General features: G+C 47.3%; 6 protein-coding genes across 6 annotated transcripts, besides 1 other annotated feature; 3 read left to right on the top strand and 3 right to left on the bottom strand.

Annotated features, from left to right (window-relative positions):
- Positions 1 to 619: 619 nt before the first annotated feature.
- Positions 620 to 1988, top strand: FPSE_07467 (uncharacterized protein; the record flags this gene model as incomplete). Its single annotated transcript, XM_009260585.1, has 2 exons — positions 620 to 1344; positions 1397 to 1988. The coding sequence occupies 2 exons, from the start codon at positions 620 to 622 to the stop codon at positions 1986 to 1988; spliced, it is 1317 nt and encodes a 438-aa protein (XP_009258860.1).
- A 266-nt stretch (positions 1989 to 2254) lies between these two features.
- On the bottom strand, positions 2255 to 5540 carry FPSE_07466 (uncharacterized protein; the record flags this gene model as incomplete). The annotated part of the gene is made up of 7 exons (XM_009260584.1): positions 2255 to 3558; positions 3615 to 4089; positions 4141 to 4469; positions 4516 to 4607; positions 4713 to 4827; positions 4878 to 5329; positions 5392 to 5540. 7 exons carry the CDS (start codon positions 5538 to 5540, stop codon positions 2255 to 2257), a joined length of 2916 nt encoding a protein of 971 aa, XP_009258859.1.
- Positions 5541 to 6157: 617 nt separating this feature from the next.
- FPSE_07465 (uncharacterized protein) lies at positions 6158 to 7880 on the bottom strand (the record flags this gene model as incomplete). The annotated part of the gene is made up of 2 exons (XM_009260583.1): positions 6158 to 7794; positions 7847 to 7880. 2 exons carry the CDS (start codon positions 7878 to 7880, stop codon positions 6158 to 6160), a joined length of 1671 nt encoding a protein of 556 aa, XP_009258858.1.
- A 437-nt stretch (positions 7881 to 8317) lies between these two features.
- FPSE_07464 (uncharacterized protein) lies at positions 8318 to 9903 on the bottom strand (the record flags this gene model as incomplete). Its single annotated transcript, XM_009260582.1, has 9 exons — positions 8318 to 8548; positions 8599 to 8941; positions 9000 to 9089; positions 9140 to 9152; positions 9216 to 9243; positions 9294 to 9363; positions 9414 to 9455; positions 9506 to 9651; positions 9727 to 9903. The coding sequence occupies 9 exons, from the start codon at positions 9901 to 9903 to the stop codon at positions 8318 to 8320; spliced, it is 1140 nt and encodes a 379-aa protein (XP_009258857.1).
- A 1174-nt stretch (positions 9904 to 11077) lies between these two features.
- FPSE_07463 (uncharacterized protein) lies at positions 11078 to 12286 on the top strand (the record flags this gene model as incomplete). Its single annotated transcript, XM_009260581.1, has 1 exon — positions 11078 to 12286. The coding sequence occupies one exon, from the start codon at positions 11078 to 11080 to the stop codon at positions 12284 to 12286; it is 1209 nt and encodes a 402-aa protein (XP_009258856.1).
- A 197-nt stretch (positions 12287 to 12483) lies between these two features.
- Positions 12484 to 12504: a repeat region.
- An 86-nt stretch (positions 12505 to 12590) lies between these two features.
- FPSE_07462 (uncharacterized protein) lies at positions 12591 to 13544 on the top strand (the record flags this gene model as incomplete). The annotated part of the gene is made up of 3 exons (XM_009260580.1): positions 12591 to 12650; positions 12701 to 13107; positions 13160 to 13544. 3 exons carry the CDS (start codon positions 12591 to 12593, stop codon positions 13542 to 13544), a joined length of 852 nt encoding a protein of 283 aa, XP_009258855.1.
- Between the last annotated feature and the right edge of the window lie 997 nt (positions 13545 to 14541).

The following is a 14541-nucleotide window of genomic DNA, read 5'->3' as shown; positions in this document are numbered from 1 at the left end:
AATCCACTATATTTTTACGACTCATGACACTTGGCTGACTTCTGATTCCCATTGATTCTCGATTAAAAGCTAGATTTTTACATTGCTTGTAAGTGTTGAACATGACACGAAAAAGTTATCGGACATGAAGTTTGCCAAAGAACCTAGAATGGCGGACAATGAGAGCTTCATACGTTCTATTCTGTTAAAATAAAGATACTGGCCATTGGCATGTTTTTACAACTCATCTCGATGAAGAGTGACATTGTTCTGGGTCTTGTGGTTCAATACGACAAGACAACCCTATACACGGACTCCAGGCTTGCAGGATTGTCGCGGTAAGATAAGACAGACGATTAGATAAGATAAGATTATCGTATCGCCGATATCCATATCACAAGACGGAAATAGCTTAGTCCTTGTAACAAAATGCAGCTTGTAATTGGCTTCGCCTGTCCAACCCCTGAAGACATGACTCGGCGATTACTCGATTGGGACTGGATCGATTGTAAGCAGAGCAAGTTCTTGAATCTTTCTCCACTGGATTGTTGCCTAAACCTGAGCATCGACGCTGTAAAGACTCAAATATCGCGTTGTCACTCGATCGCGTCGCATCAACTCTGATCACAATCAAGTAACGATGGGCAAGCCTCCTTCACCGTCACCTCCCTACCGGGATGACCCCGACGCCTTGTCTCTGCACACAACGCTTGGCGAACCCTCCTACCTCGATCCCGTCGATGAGGATATCCCTGACACTGGAGACCCGCTTCTTCCCTCATACGACGATGCCATCACTGAGGATACTCACACCAACACCAACACCAACACCAACACACCCCCTCACTTCAGCGACGCTGTACTCTTAAACTTCGAGGGTGAATTTTTCACAGGCATCACAAAGCCTGAGGGACACTACGCCTATACATCTAAGCGTATCGGTAAAAAGCGCACCACCATTGGCGATGAAGTTGTTCATCTTCAAGATGCGCGTTCCGACGCCGATCCAGAGTTCCTGCAGGAGTGGGTAACCATGATGGCAAAGCATCCGCCTACGCCGTACATTCATATCACCGGGACTCATCAAGAGACCAGACGTGATAAGGATGGGAAAAGCAAACGCGACGAAGTCACCGACTTTAGAATCATGATCAACATGCAGAACTATCTTTGGCCCAACTTTTCTCCTGGCAATTACACCACTACCACGCTTGAGACTGCCGAGCCTGGGCAGAAAACGTACCGCGGAACTGTTCTCAAGAAAAGGCAGGAGGGGAGCAAAGGCGATATCGAGGTCGGCCAAGACAAGCCTAGCTTGAAAGAATGGTGCCATAGGTATTGCGCCAAGGCTACCGGAACCAAAGTGTAAGTTTGTAAACTCAATATGAACTAAAGAATCTCAGCTAATATCAAATAGATTCCGTCTCGCTCGTACCGTCAGTGGCATGGATACGGAAAGACTCCGAGATTCCATCTCCGCTTCCATCAGATCTACCAACTACCGAGGCAACATCACTGTCGAATTTCCTGTAGCCAACAGAGCAGTCGACATCTACTCCACCAGCTTTCTCAACAACTGGCGTCTAACAAGTTGGATCTGCTGGATATTCTATCTGACCTTCCTGTGGATCTTTTCATGGCCCCTTCTCTTCTTCGCGACCAAGCGCTATGAAGTCGTCGAAGTCGACTGGGCATTTTCTAAATCTCAGCCAGGTGGCCAGAAGAGGTACACAACTGTCAGCGAGGGACAGTGGATGGATATGTATAGACCTGCGATTAAACAGCTGTGTCTGGATCGTTATCAGGGACTTGCAGGAGATGCTTTCTTGAACGAAGTGTTGGCTCGGGAACCGGACCCGGTCAATACTAACGAGGACGCCAGGGCCGCTATGAGTGTTGCCTCTGCAGCTTTCCAGGGAGGTCGATTCAATGCTACTCATGGTGCGAGGAGTTTGATGCGTCTTGCTGGGGCTGCCACCGATCAGGTTGGATGGGGATTTGACACTTGATCCCTGGAGCAGTAAGAGTATATTCAGTTCGTTACCTGTATGCTTTCCTATACATATGCTATGTACCATTTGTTTCGTATTTGTTATGTGGTCAACTGTATCGGGATTTGATGAACTTGACTGGTGAATAAAGGAACGAGTAGACACAATTTATATACAAACTTAACTATCCTAATTCCTATTTACTAAGAAGACCAAGTTATTTGTATTTAAAGTTTCCTATGTCTCTCCTCCCTGCCTACTAAAACCTATCTATACCATCCCTATCACAAAGTGACCTTTCGCAGAGACTTCAAAGACACCGGTCCAACCAAGCCATGCTTTTGCCAATCTGCAGAAGTATACAGAGCAGGTGCAGCTGGGCCGATACCATTCGCCTTGACATAATTCACTCTTGCCTTGACCGCATTGAACAAAGTAGATGCCACTTCGACCCGGATTGTGTTGGATCCCGAAACAAGATAATCCGATACATCGACTTGAGCGTCGTAAATGTCAATCACCGGAAGCTGCTTGTCGTTGACCCATGCTTGAATGGTGTTGAGCACGGGACCAAATTGCAGTACGGCGATGGAATCCTTGACTGGGACTCGTGGGACCTGGAAGGTGGTTGTGTATGTACCGACTCCTGATACATTTTGCGCTCCAGGTATCTCAGACCAGGGCTTCAATGTCTTTTGAATGCCTAGGTCCATCGTTTTCTTGACAGAGGCTGACTTTGTCTCATCAGGACCAGGAACCCAGGATTCAAGAGTCAAGTTCCAGTTACTGATGTCGATGTTGAGGAGCTGCTTCTTGTCGGTGCTACTCATTGCGGGAATATTCTTTGTTTGTCCATTCGATAGAGTCAAGGAAGCCGCTTTGGTATCTTTCAACACGACAATGAGATCATCGCCAGTAGAGTCATAGGAGGCATCGACGACATTCTTGGACTGTGAAATAATACTTGTCTTCGACTTCCCGCTGGTGAACGCAACAATCGCCGTCTGGTCTCTCTTCAGAGATACTTCGAAGGTAACCTTGCCCGAGGACCGCTTGAAAGATGCCATGGCAACTTGTTGTCCTGTCCATGCGTTGAGTCTGTAAGGGACCTTGCCTTGTTCAACTTCTGCCGTGATTTCAAAAGTTGCCGAGGAGCCTTGGTTGACGAGGAAAAGATAGTCAGAGCCGTTGTCTGACCTCAATACGGTATAAAGGTTCCTCGTAGCCTCAGAGCCCGTCTTGACTCGGGGCTGGACAGAAAGCCTGTCGAGTGCGTCAAGTAGACTATCCGATGATTTGATGAAAACGACGTTGGAGTGATTGGATCCTTGGAGCTTTGCAATACTCTTAGATACAACATCCTGCCCGTTGCTTCCGATGGTGGTGTTAGGGAGACTTCCAACGACGACCATTGGGAGCCCTGCATCGGCCAACTGAACAAGCTTTTGCGCTGCTTCGGCAGTGATGAAGTGTTGCTGGTCGAGTACAAGAGCTCGGTACTCAGCACCAGAAGGGTCCAATACCTTGTTGGAGACCTTAAAGGCCTTTGAGCCAAAGTTGGCCGGCGACAGGTACTCATAGGTAAAGCCTGGAGAACTTGATGTTAGCAAAAGGTCTTTTATTACACAGCTGTCATGTACTTACCACGAGTACGAAGATCGGTACCGTTATACTGGTCCTCCATGCCATAGGGATCCTTGTACAGGTAAAACACCAGATCCTTCTTCGCAACTCCCTTCTGTAGTACAAATTGATTCCTGGCAGTGTAGTCGATCATCGCAGACATATAGTTCCATGCCGGTTGCTTGGGGCTCCAAGGTTCGGTGAACGAGTACTGGAACGGCGTGAATCCAGGCCAGGTATATCCGACTTGTTCTCCAGTGTATGTCATCCCATGAATCATCATGGCGTTAACACCGCCTACGAATGCTTCGTGAAAGAGGTTGACGAGAGAGGGGATGGTCTGACTGTACGCTCCGGATTTGACGGCGCCAATCTCTGTGGAGATGATGTTGCGACGTCCCAAGTGCGCGGGACCGACGAATTGGGACATCCGATCGGACGTCAAGAAACCCAAAGACTCGAGCTCGGGGACGGCAACGATGGGAACATCGGCGAGCTAGTAACTAGTTAGGTATGTTCAACGAAAGTGAGATGCGTAAATACTTACTACGTCCAAAGGAACGCCATATCCAACCTGGCACGAGTGTGATAGACCCAGAGATTCAGCCCAGTTCTCAAATGTTTGTAAGTACTCTTGGTAGCCTTCATTCAAGGTCAAACGATAGTCCTGGAGATACTTGCTCTGTCCATTGTCTGGAATGTCATCAAGGATGAAGGTAGTGTTGTAAGGGGCGCGAGCAGCCTGGAAAGATGTAGACTTGTGAAATAGTAATGGAAGATACTTGATCACGTTGTATCCGCGTTTAGTCTTGAATCGATCAAGGAAACCTGGAGACCAATAGAGAGAAGCCTGAATCTCCATACTATCCTCCCAAGCTATTATCATATTAGAATAGTCAAAAACAAACGTCAATCAACTTACTGTGCTTGCCGACCTCCTTCAGCAGCTGGCGAATCTGAGTAGACAGTAGGTTCTTCTCCCAGAATCGAGCTGCTAGCTTTGCACCGGTGGCACTGAAATGGTCTGTTACCTAGGAGCCATTTGCGATAACACTGGTGGGCACGCCGTCGGCGGATCTCTGGTTGGTGTAGCGCTCGTAGTGTGCAAATAGCACATACTCTTTGTGATCAGTTGGTGCAGTCCATGTAATCTTGCCATCCTTGACGTACTTGGTGAGGTCGACAAGTGACTTCTCATGGAGCGAGACATATGTATTGTCACCTGAGATGTTCTCTCACAGTATTTCAGCATGATAATCGTATTGGGTGACAGAAATGACTTACTAGAAGCAATGGCAGCCGCGGAAACTCCAATCAGACGGTTACCGCCAAATTTTTCCTGGGGATGAATATAGTACGGGTTCTTAATATTCCAGTTGATATCGGCTGCAGGCAAGGCCCCATCGAACTTGGCTCCTCCTTTCACAGAAGTCTTACCGTAGACAAGCTGCATAGCAAGACCAGGAGTGAGTGGCTTCGAGGGGACACCTTGACCCTGGCTAGCACCGAGTGCTACATCAATCGACAAGCCATTCGACTTGGTGGCTTCAAGGGCAATTTGCAGAACATTCTTGAATGCAGGACTACCAAAGGCATATGTTTCGAGCTTGGAATCGTTCACACCGCCGAAGCCGTAGTTGTAAAATGGGACAAATTCTAGACCGCCCGCGCCGAGTTTCTTGAGGTCTTGAATATCGTTTTTGAGAATATCGTGGTCGACATCTGCATCTGGGAGCCTTTTTGATGGAGGATATAAGCAAATCGTTTCGTGCTTTGTGAGGTTGGACGGATTCCTTACCAGTATCTGAACTTGGGGCGATACTCGGTTGCGGGAGCTTCGAACCCCTTGGTGGTGCTGTCATGGTTTGGCGATGGGAGGATAGATTGCCCAACGACTACGCCAATGGTGGCCGTAGAGGTAAGTAACTGGCAGCTGGATAGACGCATGTTATCCAATTGATTAGTCTATGTGTTGGTTGAGAGACAGAACTGTACAGGAAGTCATTCTTTTATGTTGATATCCAAACTTGTATCTCGGGTTAATTATCAGCGAGACACACGCTTGGCGTCTCCTATAAACACCAAAAGATGTAGCGCGCTAAGCGATATAGTCATAGTGGTCTTTTAGGTCACATAGTGTCGGTTTAATCCTCCCTACCCCGTTCAAACTATACTAGACAGCAACCTATAGCGACGGTTCTCCGGCACTTGGTAGACAAATCATTTCTGAATTAGGTAGTTCATGCACTACATTTGGATTAGCAATAGCGAAATAAGAGGGCTGCCGTGCGGGGAAACGAGGTATAGCTTACTGAGAGGAGACATGTCTGTGCTGAGGTTCCTACCTCGGGATGCAGTTATGAACTTGCAGGCTTATAGTCGATCCTTGTAGGTTGCATTATTTTGTTAACGACATCGGTCGAGATTCTAGAATTAACCCTGGACATAGCCTTTCAGAATCATGAATCCATTGATACAATGACTACTTCAACTAAATTGTAGAAAGTAGCTCGGGTTCAGTTAATCTCTACAGTGGTTCGACTGAGTAATAGTCTACGCTCTATCTAAAGCTTTGCTACAACTCTAGTATCCTTAACAATGACATTCTTGCTGTCACTGACAGATTTATCCTGCAGCTTGCGCCTGAGAATCTTTCCCGCTGGACTTTTCGGTATAGCAGAAACAATCTCAATCTCCTCAAGCCACTTATGTCGCGCTGTTCCTTTCTTGACGTTTTCGAAAATCTCCCTTGCTGCTTCAACAGGTCTTGAGGCATGCGACGCTTTAAGCACCACAAAGGCCTTGGGCCGCTCACCAGCGCGCTCATCAGGAATACCGCAGACAGCGACATCGTCAACCTGAGGTTGTCCTTGAAGGAGGTTCTCGAGTTCGGCTGGAGCAACGCCAATTCCCTTGACTTTGATCATCTCCTTTAGTCTGTCAGTGATAGCGAGAAAGCCCTCCTCGTTGATATATCCTATGTCGCCAGTGTGCAAGAACCCATCCTTGTCAAAAGTATCCTGTGTTGCCTTGGGGTTGTCGAGATAACCCATAGCCATCTGTGGCCCACGAGCCCAAATTTCACCTGGCTTGTTGACCTCGCAGTCCTTGCCGGTTTCTATATCTACAATTCGAAGTTCTGTAGATCCCACCAGCGTACCCACGCAGTCAGCATACTTGTAAGCATACTTTCCAGGCGGATGGGCAACAATGCAGGAACATGACTCAGTCATGCCGTAACCTTGCTTAAACCCAGTTCCGGGGAAGGCTTTCTCAAGCAAAGTAAGGATCTCTCGCGACAAAGGCGCCGCTCCAGACGAAAAGCGTTGAACATGAGACAAGTCATACTTTGCCACCAACTTGGGGTCTCGCACCAGTCGAATTATGATAGGTGGGACAAGCAAAAGTTCCTTGATCTTGTTCTCTGACGCAGTCTGTAGTAGCGTGTCGAGCGTAAACTTTGCCAAGACGTAGACGTTGGCGTTGAGGAAGATTGGAAAGTGCAGTTGATGTACGATGCCGGTGATGTGATAGAAAGGCAAGGCTGCCAGAATTCTGCTATGGCTAGCGAGCGTGAGGTCCGCCACCTGAAGACATTGGGAAATGATGTTGGCGTGCGATATCATGACCGCTTTGGGAAGACCGGTGGTACCGCTGCTGAAGCAAAGGAATGTGCAAACTTCGGCATTGGTTTTGTCCGCGGGGATTTGGAATGCAGGCACTTCTGCGACATTGTGTGACTTTTCGAGGAGGGTCTGTATGCTTGCACAACCCTTGGCAGAGCCCTCCAGCAGAATAACATTCTCTTTAGGGATTCCAACCTTGGCGGCTGCGGCCTGAGCATTGTCGATGTTGTCAACAGTAGCAAACATGATCTTTGACTTGCTAGTCTTAAGGCTGTAAGCAAGCTCATCAACGGTGTAGTCTGGAGAAACTCCGCAAGCTACACCGCCAACGCGAACAGTAGCAAGAGTAGCAACAGGCCACCAGATCGAGTTCCTGCCGTATACAATAACCGTGTCGTTCTGTTTCAGTCCATACTTAGCAACAAGGACTGAAGACAACGAAGTCGCATAATCTCTCAGCAGCCCGTAGCTAATATGCTTCTTGGTGATAGCATCGGTAAAGCCTGGAGCGTTGTCCCCAGATGCGAACGTCTTGGAGTCAAACAGCCAAGACCATACTGTCTGCTTGGACGAAACTGGGTGGCTGTTAGTTGAAGCTACAGGAGCTGTTTGACCGTATGTGCTTACAAAGGATCTCTGGGTTCTCAGACTGATAAATCATGATGCCAATTGATGTTCGGAAGTCAATTGATGCTGCGGAAGAGAGACAAGGCGGATGCGGGGTGCCGTTTAAGTATCATGTATCGGTAGAAGTCGACTGAAACCCCCGCAATCTCAATGGAGGAGATCCTTGTCGCGGACATCGGATCGTCGTCCCGCGGAGTAAATCAAGTTTAGCGTTGGTGTTCTAGTTCCTCGGCCCAAGACAAGTGACCATTGTGCCTCGGTGGTAGCATTACAGGACAAAGTTCGATAAACGACGTGTAACTTGCCAACGACGGTCATTTTCATATTAATGTTAAAGAATTCGAGAATATATTTCAAGTCACCAAGCTCACTATTGTAAAGAGCACTGTTGTTATATGGCCTTTGCCACTTTCATATCCATTTCCCCATAGAAGATCCGTATATATAGACAGTAGACATCATACCCGATTACTATTCGGGCTTGCGACCCCAGACAACGCGCTGCTTATAGTAAGGATGATGCTTGCCTGAATGAATCTCTCTGCGAGCATGAGCAAGAAAGACGTGAATCTCGGACTCGGACCAACCGATGGTGTTGGCAACGAAAAGGACGAATCCTTCAGGGTCAGCAAGGAATGCCATCTTGGCAAATTGACCCAACTCCTTCATCGCTGGATCCTTTGGCCAACCTCCGATAGGGGTCTGTAATAACTTGTTAGCTCTTGTCGCCTTTCTAAAATGGTGGCATTTACCTTGAACTCGAATGACTGGATGTCAACAAAGCCAGCAGCTTCCATGGCTTTCCGCTGGATATCATCTTCATAAATTGTAAAGCTTGAGCCCAACTTCTTGCCTCCTTCAATGAAGATCTTGCCCCACTGGTCTAGAGCCGAGTTTTCCTTGACGGTGTCGTCGTCGCTGGTGATGATACCAGAGGGTTCGAATGTCTCAACCCAACCGCCGGGCTTGCAAGTCTTGTAAGCTTCGCCGAAGAATCTGTACCAATCGGGGATGGCGCCAATAAGCCAGCGGATGTGAATGTAGTCAGCCGAGTCGGGTGCAAAAGTCCACTCTTGGGTGCAATCTTCGATTTCACTACGGTAACAAGTCAGTCTAGTGGAAGATAGTTGGGATTTTGGGTTAGACAACTAACAATTGCACGTTTGGTGAAACCCAAGAGGGCTGAATGGGAGAAACATCGGTGCCGATAACTTGAATGTTGGGATGTTCATCGGCAAAATCTCTGTCATGGAATTAGTATATCATGTTTCATGATGTATGCGTAAAACTTACAAAGCCCAAATACCTGTCGGTTGGAAAAAGTCGCGATTAGTCTTCTGATAGCTCGATGTCGCCGTGGCCTACATACCGGTACCAGTTCCGATGTCAAGAGCTTTCTAAACAGTTCGTTAGCCTTTTGATCAACCTACGGGCATGTTTGACTTACAGTGATCTTCTCTGTATCGATAGGCGCGAGGTGAAGCTTTCCTCCGATGCCAAGAGTAAGAGAGTGATGGCTTATAACTGTTAATCATGGCCTGTCTACGTCGGATTCAGTTCAACTTACTTGATGTCGAGCAATTCACTTTGTCGCTCATCATTGGCAGCCCTATTCCGGTAAGCCCATGTTCACTATGCGAAAGTGAAAGAATATTTTACCAATACTGTGCACTGCCAATTTCCCGATGGTATGTTCTACCATGGAGCTTGCGGTACTCAAAGATACTGGAGGTGATGGAAGCTGTAGAAGAATTGAGACTCTCCTCGCTTAACGAATGAGCATCATCGTCATCAGGATTCCCGTCCTTTGTTATTGTTAGTATCGTCACAAGTCTATACAGCATTCATAATATTATGCTATTTTACAGGTCAAATCTCACCTCAGCAGCAAGCTGTTGCCAATGCTCAGGTTCCAAAACACCGGTCTCTGCCACATTCGTCTGCGGCGGCTGTGAAGGGCTCTTTGAGGGGCTCTTTGAGGGACTTTTGGTCATATTCTTGGCGGGGCTTTTTTCACTCTTTGGGCTTGTTGCAGCCGCTGCGGGAGGTGTTGACATTATAGGCGGCAAAGAGACGGAATGTCCCCCGGTGTTGTTTATTTTTAAGTTTCGGGAGCGTATATAGCGTTTAGAATTCGTAGAAGAGGAAAGAGAAAGGAGAAAAAGTACAAATGCAGGGAACAAGTTGAGAATTTTCGGTCAGGGGAGACATACTCTTTCATTTGGGGGGTCGGTAAATCCGCAATCCTGGATGATAAACGAGCGAATGAGATGGAATTAAAGAGGGTCTGATTAATTGTGATTAGCTGGTTGACGTTACTTGACATGGGGAGACGTGTCAGTTCATGCAGGGTTCCTCGTGGGGGTGCTGGATCATGCATCAATCATAGTAGCAGGCGAGAAACAGATGGATGTAAGAGTGGCGTGCTCCAAGATGTCACTGTAGAATGTATCTTCTGAGTCAGTCGAAGAGTTTAAACCATCTGTACAGTTGCATACCTTCATTGAAGAGTTAACATGCTGTAAAAGGCTTATGGATACAGCAACTTCGGTACCGCGATAAGGAAATTATGTCTAACCAAATATGGCATGGCTTGAATCTCCTATGATGTTTCTTAACAAGGCGAGCATCAGTCACTAATAGTACTGGTTGTCCATTAGTTGAGGCGAACGACGAGCTTACTGAAAGAGACAAGCAAGAAGTAAGACCTGGTGTCTGCCCAACTTTCGTACTGAACGTGTTGAGACACGTCGAGCTAACTGGTCAGTGGTATTAAAAACAAGCTGTGCAATTTCGTAAGTCTGTTCTAGAATCGTTCTTCTTCCACTGGGAAACTTCTGTTGCGAAATTTACAACATACCCTAAACTGAAAGGCTTCATCATAATCTGCACACGTAAAAGATTTGATTTATTCTACCCGAAAGTCAGAGATCTGCTTTAGATTAATGTGGCGATTTCGTTTTAGCCGCAACACTAACTGCTTCTGTATATCTGAGTTGCAGGGCTTCATTAAATCAACATATTAATACCTTCCTTTTTGGACTGAAGAACAAGACTAGCGGAGATAAGTAAAACGGTATGACTCATTGCCGACAATGAGAAACTTATAAAGTAAATATTCTGTCTCTCTTTCCAACCCCGCTACATATATCAGCGACAATAATTACCGTCTTAGTTTGAAGACTTGGAGAGTCACCCATCAGATTTAAACAGAAAAGCATCAAAATACTCATGTCTCAAGGAACGACAGCGAGCATGTCCCATCAGCAAGCCCGCGGCAGGCTCCGCGATATTATACCAGAGGCATATCTTGGTGCTTATTCACCAGGTCCGAAGAATGGCATCACAGACGTACCTGGTGTCCTCGCCCATACAACCACCATCCGTGATGAGAGCGGGCAAATCAACACGGGATTAACGACTATCCTCCCTCGGAAAGACTGGTTTCACAAGGCCTGTCACGCTGGTGTCTTCCGCCTCAATGGATCGGGGGAAATGACTGGAACGCACTGGATCGAAGAAAGTGGTCTCTTACACACGCCTATTCTCATAACCAATAGTTTTGCCGTAGGGCCATGCTATACGGGTATCTACAAGTACGCGATCAAACATTACGGACAAGGAGATCAGGGCGTTGATTGGTTCCTGCTACCCGTCGTCGCCGAGACGTTCGACGGGCACTTGAACGATTTGAGACACTTTGCCGTGACGCCAGAACACGTTGTGGATGGCATCACTAATGCTTCCGAGGCACCGATTGCCGAGGGGAACGTGGGTGGTGGGACAGGCATGTTGTGTCAAGGGTGGAAAGGCGGTACTGGTACCAGTAGCAGAATCGTGGTCGGGGAGAACGACACATCCTACACTGTTGCCGCACTTGTTCAAGCCAATTATGGGAGACTCCAGCATCTGCACATATCGGGCGTCCCAGTCGGACGGATCCTGCAAAAGAGAAACGCAAACAACGCCGCCGCTGCAGCGCATGATAAAGAGTACGATGAGGCAAAAGACAAAAAGGATGGGTCCATCATCGTTATAATCGCAACGGATGCGCCGCTTCTTCCTGGTCAGCTCCAACGATTGGCTAAGCGAGCGACCATGGGCCTTGCACGCGTGGGCAGCTATGCTCACAACCCTTCTGGAGATTTATTTCTTGCTTTCTCCACAGCTACTGAGATACCCGTGCAGACAGTTACGGGCCAGCACAGGGCCGTTGATCCGTTCAAGCCTGGGCTAATCAACATGGAAGCGACGGATAACCAGACGATCAATGGCCTCTTTGAAGCAACAGCGGATGCTACAGAAGAGGCTATATACAATGCACTCTGTATGGCCGAGACGATGACGGGCAATATGGGACGTACAGTTGAAGCGCTACCGTTGGAAGCCACCAGGGAAATTATAGTCAAGTTTAAAGAAGCTGAGGATTCGTTCATGTAAATAGTAGGTCGTGGAGAAGAACGTTGGAAGACTCTCACTTTATGAGAGACCGATATAGCGTCTAGCTGCCCCTGTGGATATTAGAGCCCCTGTAAACTAACAGAGACTATTAAATTCACTAACTATTTCTGCTCAATTAGCGCAGGTTCGAATCGATAGTTCCGACTCGCGTGTTCAGCTCTCGACTAAAACAACACTTAAAAAAATAAATAATAATTCTGCTTTCCCATCCCCTTTGATTTCTTCATTTCATTCATTCTTTACTGCATTTACTGTCGCTCGTTACCATTGTAAATCTGTCACGATGCGTGTTCAAACTACACTCGGGTCTCTAATCCTCAGCGCTGGCCTCTGCGCCGCTCGCGTAAGTACCCTTGGACGAATGGGTATCACCAAAACTCATTCCAGTTCTAGGCTTGTGCTCCTCACCCTCAATCAACGACAGCAACGTCGTCATGGACCAGCGAAACAGAAACCGCAACATCTGCAGGATCCGCAACTACCGAGATCGTACAGATCACTACTGGCGCGACCACTGAAGAAACAACGATCGTCACTGAGTCCAACACCGCCGTCGAGTCTTCCGTAACGGTATCAAGTTCAGGTTTTGAGACATCGACCATTGAGGTTACAACCTCTGTCGCCGAGGTACCAACTAGCACAACCGAAGGCTCAGCTACCACCACGACATCTCCTGCGCAGAGCGTACAGAGTCCACCCAACGGTAATTTCGAAGATCCTACCCTTGACCCATGGGAGTCCACAGGAACCACAGCAGTTCTCGCCAAGAGCAACGAATGCTACGAAAAGAACCAGTGCGCGTACGTAATCTCAACATTCCCTGTATTCTAGTTCTCCTCTTACATCCTACAGCAAACTCCCAGGGCCATACAGCGGAAACACCGCCAAAATCTGCCAGCGCGTCGAAATTCAGCAGGGCTACGAGTACACTTTCGCAGCCCATGTCAGACAGACTTGTACTTATTTTCACTCTGGAGAACAAGAAGACCTCGATTGCAGCCCTTTCGTCAACTTTGTTCAACTTACCATCGATGGTGTATCTTCGTCATCCCAAGGAGTGGATTGGGATAATCAGTGGCATCAATACTCCGACACCTTTCAGTATACTGGCCCAAGCATTGACTCGACGGATCTTTGTATTGAGGGTCTTATTATGCAGGGCTCAATGTACAACTTCTTTGTTGATAGCGTTTCTCTTGTGCGTGGGAAGTCTGTGCCTATCCCCGAGGAGTCATAAGGGCGTGGCTCGAGACTCGGTACTCATGACAAATTCGAGCTTGATCACTTGCGAGATCTAGCTAAAAGGATGTCGAGCTCAGTTGTCATGCATCACCTAACGCCAGACCTCTTCAGCGCGAATTGTTGCATATTTCTGATTCAAAGTATATATTCACGTTGTAATAGAGATAGATCTAGACGTATAAATTCTGTTTAACTCACTCCCCAACAGCTTTTCTTTACATGGTGTGGATATCGTCGCTTGCGGAATTGGCTATGAAGAAAAGATCACAGCATTGGTTGCCCCGTCCCCGTTGCGTCTCAAGCTGTCAAACTAAGCCGAAAAGAAACAAAGCCACTATATACAGGTCTCGATTGCTCTGTCTCAGTATGGATATTGCAAGAGCTAACTGCACTGTATGTCAGAATACTCGCTAAGGTCTTGGCACCAGGTCTCCGTCGCTAGACGGAGATATCAATAGACGCTACAAATGGGAACAGAGCACCACCCATAGCAGCAATATCCTCCATTCCTGCATCTCTAATAAATCAGGGAGATCATTTGAACGCCCATTAACCATTCCGAGCTTCCTTGTGTAATAGAAATGATGAGAACCACAGTGGTCTGCTTGAAGAAGGTAACAGGTGGCTGGCTGAACATCAAAAGTGGGTGGCACAGTGAGATAACCAGGTCTAGTGTAAGGCATAGTGCATTTTCTTAAAAGAAGCTTAAAATCGTGGCGCTGTAGCGGTAAAATTCCAGTCTTTAACTCTGCTGTCGCGATATTATCCGATTCCTTAACCTAAGTATGGTGTTTGTCGTGGATTGCAACAAGAATCCAGTCGCACACAAATGATAATGATAGCGTAAAGACAACAAGACTGGAGTGCGTGTTATCAATCGACTTGGGACTTGAATGGCGGCATCATCAAGAATGGAGACACAGCTGGCTTCACCCCTGTCTGTGGCGTTAAGCCCATTCTTATTAGTCCTGTCCAGAACAACAAATCTAGGT

This window comes from Fusarium pseudograminearum, chromosome 3 (genome assembly GCF_000303195.2).
Source record: "Fusarium pseudograminearum CS3096 chromosome 3, whole genome shotgun sequence".
Taxonomy (NCBI): domain Eukaryota; kingdom Fungi; phylum Ascomycota; class Sordariomycetes; order Hypocreales; family Nectriaceae; genus Fusarium; species Fusarium pseudograminearum.
The sequence above is the reverse complement of the archived record's forward strand: the minus strand, read 5'-3'. Positions and strand labels throughout refer to the sequence as shown.